The 12,545-nt window shown below is 43.6% G+C and overlaps 1 protein-coding gene across 2 annotated transcripts in view; it reads right to left on the reverse strand.

The window, feature by feature from the left end:
• The window catches only part of CRACDL (CRACD like), a 221,705-nt gene that overhangs the window by 36,914 nt on the left and 172,246 nt on the right, over positions 1-12,545 (reverse strand). For both annotated transcript variants that reach the window (XM_075334243.1, XM_075334244.1), the window contains exon 8: positions 10,911-12,252. In XM_075334243.1, coding sequence (XP_075190358.1) covers positions 10,911-12,252 — 1,342 coding nt within the window. The remainder of the gene's footprint in view (positions 1-10,910; positions 12,253-12,545) is intronic.

A 12,545-nucleotide genomic window follows, 5' to 3' on the forward strand; every position in this document is an offset into this window, starting at 1 on the left:
TCTCCCATGCTCCCTGCTTGGCGGTCCCGCCGGCTTGCTGCGGCTCGGGACTCTGCCCCCGGCTCCCCTGCGTCCTGTCCCCAGTCTCCTGTGCTAGTCTCCGGCTCCCGGTCTTCGCGCATGCGCATTAGGGCGCGGGCACGCTTATTCACCTCTTCTTAAAGGGCCAGCGTCCCTGGAACAGGATATCGCCGATTACAGGTATAGGGTATAAAAGACTTCCTTTTGCATGGGCGGTGCTTGTTCAACGAGTTCTTGCAGCTTAGTCTCTTGTGCTAGTGTTCAAGCCCTCTGTGTTTTGTTCCTGGATTAATCCTGTCTCTGCCCTCAGATCCTGACGCCCGGCGTGTGCTCCAGCTCTTCCAGCTCCCTGGAGATTTACCGGTATCTGTTAGCAGTGGACCCCACCATCTTCCCTCTGCTCCGCCACCGGCTCTGGATTACATCCGATGTCTTCAGCCTGCATTCATCACTGGTTCCGGACTTCGCCTGCTGTCTTCGCCTGGCTCTGGTCACCTGTTCACATTTCTTCCGGTCCGAAGTCACCGCGGGAGCGGCTCACGTATTCTGCCCGGACTTTCCAAGGACGCTCCACGTATCCCGCCTGTATTCCGGCTGCAGTGCTTCTAGGCCCTCTGGGGTGGTCGCCAGACAGTCCCTGTACAGGGGTTCGCTCCTGGTGGCTTCCCTGGGGGAGTCCGGTGCATGGTCCCGTGGATCCACTCCTGGACAGAACGCTATAGTGCATTCCTGCTCCCTGCGGCACCCCCTCTGCTGTCTGCCGGCCGGCGCCCTGTGCGACTGCACCACTCGCATATAGGTAAAACTGACCATGATTCCATCTATGCCAGCAGGGATAAAGAAGACGGACAGGATTCAACTGAGGTGCCAAACTAAGAGCACTGCCAATCTTTGTTATGAGACTGTTGCACAATGAGGTGGCATTGACAGAATACAGTACTGTTCCAGTGTGGTTCCTTCACAGGTATCACATTATTGTGCTAAAGAAAGGCCTGGCGATCTGCTTCCATATTATTTCAAGAAAAGTTAATGGTGAGTACAACTAGAGGAATTCAATATAGTGCTGGAGGATGCGTCTCCAGGTCAGAAAGAACTCAACAAGCTACTGGGGAAGAACCGATGGTCAATCTGAGTATGATCAATGCTCATGACGCACCAGGATCAAAGCCGTAAGGTCGTCTTGGTGCTGATGTCGCTTGGTCAAAAAGGAAGGTCAAAAGTTGTAGAGATATCATCAGATTCAGAATTTGGAATGTATGAACCATGAACCAAAACAAAATCAACATTGTCAAAGGTGAAATGGACAGACGATAACTTGACTTACTCGGAGTTAACATGGACTGAATCTAGACATTTCCAATCAAACGAACATTGGGTCCACTATTTTGGCAACAACAACCAAAATCAAAATGGTGTAGCTTTTATTCTCAACCGAGGACTGGCCAGCACTGTCCTAAAGTACAATGCAGTCATTGATAGATTCGTCTTGAAACAACTACAAGGAGCACTGATCCATTTCACAGTTATACAAGTCTACACACCAGTAATAGATGCTGAGGAGGAACTGTTGTTGGAAATTTGGACTTGAACTAATGAGGCTGGAGGAAGATTCATTGACTTTTGTATTACAAATTAACTGCCCATCATGAACATCTTCTTCTAAAATCACAAACAGAGACTTTACATATGAACATCACTGAATGGGGCTTATAGAATCAGATTATGTGTTCGCTATATATATATATATATATATATATATATATATATATATATATATGTTAGCCAGATATATGTGTTCGCCAAAGATGGAGGTCATCTATCATTACTGAGAAAACAAGGCCAGTAGTTGACTGTGGAACTGATCATGTCCTTTTTATAACAAAGAATAAAGTCAAGCTGCACAAACGGACTAGACAACGGGCCGTTTCCAACTGTAATTTGACCAACATACCTGAGGTTTTTTGGATCGTTCTGCACCATCGATTTACATCCCTGGAGTGACACACATGAAAGAAATGAATAAAGCAAATTCATCACTCTCAGGAGTGTAGGTGTCCGGATAGGGTCCCAGTCCTTAACAATCACTAGAGTAAAGATCCGGCACTCAGAGATAGCTAAGTTGCAAGGGTGAAAACATTTTTATTTCTATAGTCTAACATAAATTTTGTGATGTAATTGTTGTGATATTTCCTTTATATACACTATTACACTATCTTGACAATATACACTGTGGACTGATTCTTTTCACTCTGTCTGCGCTCATGTACTACCCCTTTTTGCCAAATAATTTCACTTACGAATCTTTGTTTATTTCAGTATTTTTCATCTTTTGCATAGGTACTTTATATATATATATTCTTTTAGTGTTGTATGGTAAAGTTTGACAAGGGTTGATGCATTCAGAAATGTCACAACAATTACTACACAAAATTTATATTGGACTACAGAAATAAAAAAGTTTTTACCTTTGCAACTTACATATCTCTCTTGCCATACCTTTTTTCTAATGGATGAAATAAAGCCTGACAAATTATGTACAGTATACTGTTATGGTCAGGAGACCATAAAAGATCTTGCAAAATTCCCATAAAAAATGGTAGAAGATAATACACAAAAGTAGTTGGAAACTTAGCTAACTGCAATCCACTGACTACACAAACACAATTAGAAGTAGCGATGGAGCGTTCCTAACAAACCTAGTTGCTTCATAACCGCCGTAGAACTAACTAATCTCAAAGATGGAATGAGGAATCCTGGCTTACCTCAAAGCAGCCCCAAAGAAAAGTCAAAGCCCCCAACATATAATGACGATGATGTAAAAAAAACAATACTCAGATGGTAGATATAGAATTAAGCAAAGCGAGGCCCTGCTAGCTAGATACAAAAGTATAGGTACAGTAGATTGCTGGTTGCAACCAGTAAAAACCTAGAATAATACCAACACCTGATAATCAAAAATTCCCTTAAAGGATCCCACTATATCAGGAACTCTTGTGCAAATACATTTAAATAGAAAATGTAAATATAATAGAAAAGATCTTAACTACAAAAATACATGAGATACAAAAATACAAAACTCCTGATCAAACAGGGAGTAAAAACTCCCTTTCTTGCTGGGAATAAATAGTCCTCCAAAAATAGTACAGGAAGAGCACTTATTCACCAGAAAGAAACAAAAAGGGAATATTCTCAAACACAAATTTAGAAAAAGACATAGATTAAGCAGAAACGCCCTTCAGTGCAAATTCAGCCTTTAACCAAGCCCAGACTAAGAGAACAAAATATTTATCAGGCATAGCTGCAGACTCAGGATGACATGGAAACAAAAACCAATGCAAAGGAATGAAAAACCGCTGTGGAAATTATTCCAGGAATATCCAAAAAGGCAAACCAAAACCTACAGTGAAAGGCAAAAGCCTAAAGGCTGGAGGACAAATTCAGGACATCTTAACATGGAGCAGAAACAATTATCACCCACAAAGGTTAGACAGAGACTGCCTTCCTATATCCCCCCAGGCTGGACTCCATAGGCTTCCTGAAACAGCAATCATTTCCAACACCTGTCTAAGCGGCAGATGCAGAATCAGACTCACTACCAGCACTAGCCACCAGAGGGAGCTCGGAAACACTCCCAGGAACAGCACCATCTCTGATGATATTCACAACAGTATATATGTAAAGACTAGTATTATTGAGGAAGCGAGTAAGACATTAAACAAGAGGCAGAGGAAACCCCTGCAGCCGTGGTTAACAACATTGACTCTAAAGACCATTGAATAAAGTTGAATAGAAAAGGTAACAATCAGACAGCAGACAACATCAATAAAAGACTAAGGAGAGCCATTCAAACAAACAAAAACTTTATTACTAAAAGATATGTACAGAGCTAAAGGCCCCGTCACACTAAGCAACATCGCTAGCAACATCGCTGCTAACGAACAACTTTTGTGACGTTGCTAGCGATGTTGCTGTGTGTGACATCCAGCAACAACCTGGCCCCTGCTGTGAGGTCGTTGGTTGTTGCTGAATGTCCTGGGCCATTTTTTAGTTGTTGCTGTCCCGCTGTGAAGCACAGATCGCTGTGTGTGACAGCGAGACAGCAACAACTAAATGTGCAGGCAGCAGGAGCCGGCTTCTGCGGAGGCTGGTAACCACAGTAAACATCGGGTAACCAAGAAGCCCTGTCCTTGGTTACCCGATATTTACCTTTGTTACCAGCCTCCGCCGCTCTCACTGTCAGTGCCGGCTCCTGCTCTGTGCACATGTAGCTGCAGGACACATCGGGTTAATTAACCCGATGTGTGCTGTAGCTAGGAGAGCAGGGAGCCAGCGCTAAGCAGTGTGTGCGGCTCCCTGCTCTGTGCACATTTAGCTGCAGTACACATCGGGTAATGAACCCGATGTGTGCTGTAACTAGGAGAGCAGGGAGCCAGCGCTCAGTGTGCGCTGCTCCCTGATCTCTGCACGTGTAGCTCCGTGCGCTGGTAACCAAGGTAAATATCGGGTTGGTTACCCGATATTTACCTTAGTTACCAAGCGCAGCATCTTCCACGCGGCGCTGGGGGCTGGTCACTGGTTGCTGGTGAGCTCACCAGCAACTCGTGTAGCGACGCTCCAGCGATCCCTGCCAGGTCAGGTTGCTGGTGGGATCGCTGGAGCGTCGCAGTGTGACATCTCACCAGCAACCTCCTAGCAACTTACCAGCGATCCCTATCGTTGTTGGGATCGCTAGTAAGTTGCTTAGTGTGACTGGACCTTTAGAAAGAGAACATTTCAGGAGCAAGACTAGGAAGGCATACCTAAAGATCAAAAAGATAAGACAAAAGTTTCAACTAAGAATGGAAATCTTGAAAGAAGTCAAAAGGAACAAACTGAGCCAGAACAGATCAAGGAAAGATGCAAAGAGTACACCTAACACATCTACAAGAACGACGATGAGATAAAACTAAGACTGGAATTGATAAAGTGCCAAACATCCTGAAAGATGAAGTTGTAGCTGCTGCCTTCAAACAACAAAGCACCTGGATGTATCAATATTCCAATAGCACTAAAACAGTCTTTTGAAGCAGCAGTTGATGTCATCACATGCCTGTGTCAACAGATGGCCCAAGAAATGGACAAGACTGGTGTTTTGAAGAAAGGAGATGCTAACTACTGCAAACTATTGTTCTATTGTGATCATACCTCATGCCAGCATAATGAACTGTCGATTCTATAAAGACAGTTACAGGCTACTTTGATAAACAGCTGCCAGAGGAACAAGTTGAATTTAGAAAAGGCAGAAGAACAAAAGATGTACTTGCTAACATTAGATGGAAAATGGAAAGGGTGAAAGAATATAACAAGGGGCTCTATTTTTGCTTCATCGACTACAGAAAAACCTTCAATTGTGTGAATCACCAGAAAGTTTGGAATATCATGAAGGATATGGCTGGGCCAAACCATCTGATCAGCCTCATTAGCAACCTTTACATCAACTAAGAAGCAACAGTCCGAAAGAAACATGGCATGGTTCAAAATAGAGCGCAGAGTCAGAGAAGGCTGCATCCAGTAACCATTTCTCTTCAATTTATTTGCAGAAGCCATTTTCAGGAAGACTGGACTTGCCGAAAAAGAAAAAGGAAGCAAAATTTGCTGAACAAATCATCTTCTAAAAACAAAGACAAAGCTACGACTGGGACACATTTGTGATGGATAGTGACAAATTGGAAGTTGTAAAGGATTTCAACCTCAGATTGATGATCATTCAATATGCAGTGACAACACCAAAAGTCAACAGGAGAATAGCTATGGGCAAATCAATAATAAAGTCACTGGATAACGTCTTCAAATCAAGGAACATTTTACTAGAAACAAAGTCATTGCATGTAAATAGTTTGGTCTTTTCTCTGGCAACATGTGGATGCGAAGCCTGTACAATAAAGAGGAGGACAAAAATCAACGCCTTCAAAATGTGGTACTGGAGAAGGATGTTATCAATACTATGGATAGCAAGAAGAACAAACATGTCAATTTTGGAACAAATTAAAGGGAAGGGGTCGTGCAAAAAAAACCCAATTTCAATAACTGAAAAAATGTAAAGTATTATTGTTTTAATGTTTTGTTTAAATATTATGATTTGTTTTAATTGAGTAAAATATATTTTTTTTTAAAAAAAAAATTGATATATTCCACTCAAGCACTAAGGGGAGCAGCTGCTGAAATCCTGCTGCAGGGCTACTGTAGAATTAGCTCACATTACAGCTGCAGTAAAAGTGGGTGGAATCTGCTCTTCTGTGTGTGATGTCACTTCCCCCTCCCAATCTGGGGGTTTCCAAAAGGAGAAGGGACGATGAAGTGTAGGGACCCAGTGCGGAGACATTTTGTTGGTGAGCACAAATGTCTAAAGTGTCACCAAGGACAGCAGGCAGTATCACACAGGATAGGATTAGATACCCAGCTCAGGAGACAGTATCACACAGGATAGGATTAGATACAGCTCAGCAGGCAGTATCATACAGGAGAGGATTAAATACACTGCTCAGCAGACAGTATCACATAGGGACAGGATTAGATACCCAGTTCAGCAGACAGTATCACACAGGAAAAGATTAGATAAATAGACAGTATCACACAGGAGAGGATTAGATACACAGCTCAGCAGACAGTGTCACATAGGAGAGGATTGGATACATGGCTCAGCAGTAAGTATCATACAGGAGAAGATTAGATACACAGCTCAGCAGTCAGTATCACACAGGATAGGATTAATGCACAGCTCAACAAAGAGTATCACACAGGATAGGATTAGATGCAGCTCAGCAGGCAGTATCACACAGGAGAGGATTAGATACATGGCTCAGCAGACAGTATCACATAGGACAGGATTAGATACAAGGCTCAGCAGACATTATCACTCAGGATAGGATTAGATACCCAGCTCAGCAGACAGTATCACACAGGAAAGGATTAGATAAGTAGACAGTATCACACAGGAGAGGATTAGATACACAGCTCAGCAGACAGTATCACATAGGAGAGGATTGGATACACAGCTCAGGAGATAGTATCACAAAGGAGAAGATTAGATACACAGTTCAGCAGTCAGTATCATACAGGAGAAGATTAGATACACAGCTCAGCAGTCAGTATCACACAGGATAGGATTAATACACAGCTCAGCAGAGAGTATCACACAGGATAGGATTAGATACAGCTCAGCAGGCAGTATCACATAGGAAATGATTACATATATGGCTCAGCAGACAGTATCACACAGGACAGGATTAGATACCGGGCTCAGGAGACAGTATCACACAGGATAGGAATAGATACAGCTCAGCAGGCAGTATCACACAGGAGAGTATTACATACACAGCTCAGCAGACAGTATCACATAGGACAGGATCAGAAACAAGGCTCAGCAGACAGTATCACATAGGAGTGGAGTGGATACACGCTCAGCAGATTGTATCACGCAGCAATGTTCTGCATGCATGCATGCATGCCCGCAAGCAATGCTCTGCATGCATGCATGCAATGCTCTGCATGTACGCCATATCCTGCATGCATGCATGCCCACACACAATGCTCTGCATGCACGGATGCCATGTTCTACATGCATGCATGCCCGCACGCAATGCTCTGCCACACGCACAACACACAAAATGCTCTGCCACACAGATGCACACACACAATGGTCAGCATGTATGCCCACAATGCTCTGTATTCCCGCACGCAATGCTCTGCATGCATACACACCCACAGTGGCTGTGGCAAGTGGGGGGTAGCAGCAGCGGCGGCGGTGGCGGTGCGATGGGGGAGAGCGGGGGGTGTAGCAGCAGCGGTGGGGGGGAAGGGCGCCGGTACTCTCACAGGCCGAGCTGGTGACAGGGGGAAAGTGCAGCACACAGCATACGCTGTGAGCTGCACAAACATGGCGCCGATCTCCTCCCTCTGCTGTGATCTGGACAGCCCAGGGGGCATGTCCAGGTCACAGCAAGGAGCTGTCCTGTATTAAGTATAGAGTCGGAGTCCGACCACCAAAGTGAATGCACAGGGGGCTGCCATAAAGGAGGTGAGTAACTGTCATTACACACAGTAAATTCAAGATGGCAGCCCCCAGTGCTTCAGTAAAACTAGAATTAAATAAAAACTTAATAAACAGTGAGTTTAATTTTGTAATAAAAATACCTGATTTCATAATCACTATTATTAATACAAAAATAAAAACTGCAGCACCTTCCCTTTAAGCCAGACATGTCACTCAATGCAAGGTTCACCAAACTACAACTTGCCTACTTTGGACACATCATACGAAGAAAGCAATCACTGGAGAAGGACATCATGGTCGGAAGGATAGAAGCAAGGTTCACCAAGCTACGACTTGCCCACTTTGGACACATCATATAAAGAGAGCAATCACTGGAGAAGGACATCATGGTCAGAAGAATAGAAGGAACAAAGAGAAAAGGAAGACCAGCAACTTGGTGGCTTGGCATAATCAAAACAATGGCAGAGAAGACACTGGAGGACCTATTCAGACTTTCACAAGATCGATCTTCCTACAGATTGTTCATCCACCAAGTTGCCATGGCTTGGAATCGAGCAGAAAGCTATAAAAAAAAAGTGGTGTGCTTTTTGTTGTGATTTGTGATTTCCAGCGATTTCGCTGGAAACAGCAAAATTAAAAAATTTTCAAGTCAAAACTGAATTGCATCGATCAACTCTACTTACTTCTTTAATCAAGCTCATGTATTTTTCTTAAATACCCAGGAAAAAAAAGATTAACTCTATCAAAAATTTCAGATATCATTTCTCTACTCTACCTTTTCTAAGTTTTTTCTGCTTTTGAAAAAATTGATGAACAAACAATATGGCTTTCTTTTAGTTTTTTTCACATAGCGTATCAGACGTCTGACATTAAATTGCCTGTATATATAGAGATTACAAATTGAAATAGAAATCAGAAATACAAATCTGTATAATTAGGTAGATTTCATATTTGGCATTTGATATTTGAAGATCAGTGCCATCACAGACATTTTTAATGCTTTATCCACACCTATATTGAGAATGGCAATCCTCCAACATATGCTTCACGTAGTTTTTGCGGGCAGAGGACAGACCGCAGCAAGGGGGTGGGCTGCTTGGGACGCTCGGATCCGGGGGTCATTGCGGTGGCTCGAGGGGTTAACCGGATCCGGGGCCTGAGCACCTGTCTGTCGCCCGCAAGTGAAAAGGGGGGTTATTTACAAGGGAGAGTTTGTGTCAGTGACGCCACCCGTGGGTTTCAGTGATGGTTTGTGACATCGCCGCTGCCTTGGTATGGGGTGCCCGGGGCTGATGGAGCAGGGCAGCAGGATGGTATCCCCTCCACAGGTAGAGGAGGTGTAGTCCCAGGGCCCAGGTGTCGGTGGGGCGCTGGGGTGCTGGGACGCAGTCTGAAGTGCTGGACCGGATGGTACCGGTGTACTCACTGTTTGAATAAAGTCACACAGAGTCCAGATAGTAAACCAAGTGCCGGATACCGGTAGCCTCCAGATGGGTGTGCTCGGGTCCCACACACCGGTGAACAGAACAGGGGCCCTTCCTCCTGCACTTCTGTGTTGTCTTGTGTGTTGACTAGTCCGCCTAAAACGGGAAAAGTTCACTCCCGGTGTCTTTGCTGTGGGAGCTGTGGCCTGCGAGATCTGACCCTTGGGATCTTTGCAGGCACTTTCAGACACCCTATCCCCCGCGTTGGGCTTCCGTCTCGCTCTATCTGGACTGCTAGTGGGACCAGACTTGGAATCTTGTCCTTAGCTGGTCAATTGGAAAGGTGCGTAAAGCGGTCCTCACCCTAGGGTCCAGGTACTCCGACTGTGCACGGCCTCCGGACCGGATTCCCGCTGTTGGCACCGGCAGGCTACAACCCTACCCTGGTCCACATAAGGTCTCTCGCGACTGGATCTCCGTCGCCTGTGGCCCTGCTCCGCCGTCTGCCACCTAGTCAGTCAACTAGTCCGGTAGTCCGGGAGCTACAACCCCCGACCACCACTTCACTCCTCTCACTTCCTCTGTCAGCACTCAACTATCTTGTTCCCTCCTCTGACACCTCAGAACCCCTAGGTGGGCGTCACCATCTGCCTGGCCTCGTCCACTGGTGTGTCCCTATTGTCCTTGGGAGGGTGACTAGGCTTTTGTGGCTGGTGTATGTACCTGTGGGTAGGTTGTGATGGACAGCCAAGGAGGAGGGAATCCTGCATCTAGAAGATGGATGCAGTCTTCTGTGACAACCTGATTTTGTCAGGGCGTCACATAATGAGGTGGTCATCATGTGCTGTTTCAAGCCAGAATAAATTATTTGGTGCTGTAGGAGCAATGGAACTAGCAAAGCACATGTTCTTATACAACAAAATTTGTAACTACCTCTCCATCTCCATTCTTTCTCCATTTCTCTCTATTACTTTCTTTATTTTTTCTTATAGTGAGAAAGTTTCTTAAGTTATGAGTCATGGAGTATGACATCACTCTCATAATTAGAAATAATTAGATAATTAGAAGTTGAAATAATTTTTACAGCTATCCGAGATGGGTAGGCAATCAAAGCAGTCATCTGGGATGAACGTAGGGTGAACCTGCATTTCCTTAAGATAAGGGGCACATTTCTTTCATGTTCTGTACGTTATATTCCTTATGTATCTAGTCTGCCAAAGTAACATGTCCAACCAATGCAGATAGCCATTCGGTTGTTTTACCCATGTTGTCATTCATCTTCCTGATGAACTCTCACCAGAACATGTGAACATACCTTGAGGACTATAACCACTACAAATTTGTTTTTCCTTGTTCTTGCTATTTTGATTTAGCATTACAGATGCATCGAAGACAATCAGGCTCACAAGTGTAAAATATGGAGAAGGTCTTACCAGTTGCTTTGTTGAGGCTTAGTCTTCTGTTAGGAACTTTCTTCTCTATCTTTGTCTCTGTAAGTTTTATCTTCTTTTCTTGATTGGAGTCATGTTCGGAGGCTTCTTTATTTGTGTTATTGTCAACAGCTGTAATATTTTGCAGGACAGGCTTCTTAGGCAGCGGTGGCTTAGCCTGTGTTTCATCTGTTGACTCCGATACACATTTTTCATTTTCACTTTTTGAGCTGAAAACATCATCATCTTTATTTTCTGCTTTCTCCGGGTTTAATTCCTCCTTAGAGAATGACAAATCAGCGTTTTTTGCCTGTTTAAACTCTGAGCTGTGTCTTTTTACCATGCTTGATACTGTGTTTATGCCATCCCCGTATTTTAAGGATAGGGAAGTTAATCTTAACTTTACAATAAATTGGTTCTTGTCTTCAGAACCTGGTTGCGATTCTGTAACAACAGGTAATTCATTGGCAGCTTGCACAGTACGCTGGTTTGGGGTAATGTTACTAAAGACCGCCTTGTCTGCAGGCGTACCCTCAGGGTCAGTTAAGGACTCAGGCTTCCTACTAATTGACTTATTTTCAGAGTTGGTTGCAGCTACTTTGGGCTCTTCTTTCATGCTCTCAGATTTGGACATACCTGGCTTCAGGAGAGACAATTTTGTGGTTTTATGAGCCTCATTCTCAACATTTGCTTTCAGTGAAAAGCTGCCAGTCCTTGGTCTCTCCCAGGCTGATGATACAGAAAATTTTCTTTGTGTAGCTTCTGTATGAGACTTTTCTACTTTTGTATCTTCATTTCCAAGCTGTTTGGTATTTCCTTTATCAGACAGAGGTTGATCTTGATAATTAATGGGCTTTTCAGACAATGAATTCTGAAAGTGGCTTCTCCCACTATGCAAGGATTCCTGGGAAAGTCCAGAAGTAGTCCTTAAGGAATGGACAACTGTCTTCTCTACAGTTGAAACCTTTACATCGGCTGAGGCACTGCTTTCTTTAACTGTGTATTTTTGATTCTTACTTGAAACTGCAGCATAGATCTCTTTTTCTACAGTAGGCAAGCTAGTCGAAATATTACTTGACCTTCCACTAATCAATTCACTATGATTCTCTTTCCTTGTATCCAATTCTATGTCTGCAGGACCTGAACTACTTAAGACATTTTCAGATTGTGAAGTTATAACTGTATCAAATTCAAGAGATCTGTCTTGCAGCACTTCTGGAAGATTATGTGAGTCATTAACCTCTCCTAGTTCTGAAAATGAGCTGTCAAGCAGTTTTGAGCTGGATGTTATAACATCTTCCTCATCCACAGAAGTAAAATTTTCATAAGATTCCTCCTGTAGAGTCTGAAAAATAAAAAAACCCCTGTAATATTAACGTAAGAGGAAGACAACTTTGTAAGTCACTGCATAAAAGAGACCTCTTCTCTATTGATGGTGGAACCATCAGTTAACCTTTTTTCTAATTGGGAAGGGATCATACAGCTAGATCTCAGCAATCGGACTAATAAGAACCTAAGAAAAACCCCTTGGATATTTTTAAGAGCTTTAAAAGCTTAGATCTGAATGGTAAAATATATTGAGCCTGAAGAAGAGACCTGAGTAGTCTCAAAAGCTTGCTATTATTACCATCTTTTCAG

This window comes from Anomaloglossus baeobatrachus, chromosome 2 (assembly GCF_048569485.1).
Source record: "Anomaloglossus baeobatrachus isolate aAnoBae1 chromosome 2, aAnoBae1.hap1, whole genome shotgun sequence".
Lineage (NCBI taxonomy): Eukaryota > Metazoa > Chordata > Amphibia > Anura > Aromobatidae > Anomaloglossus > Anomaloglossus baeobatrachus.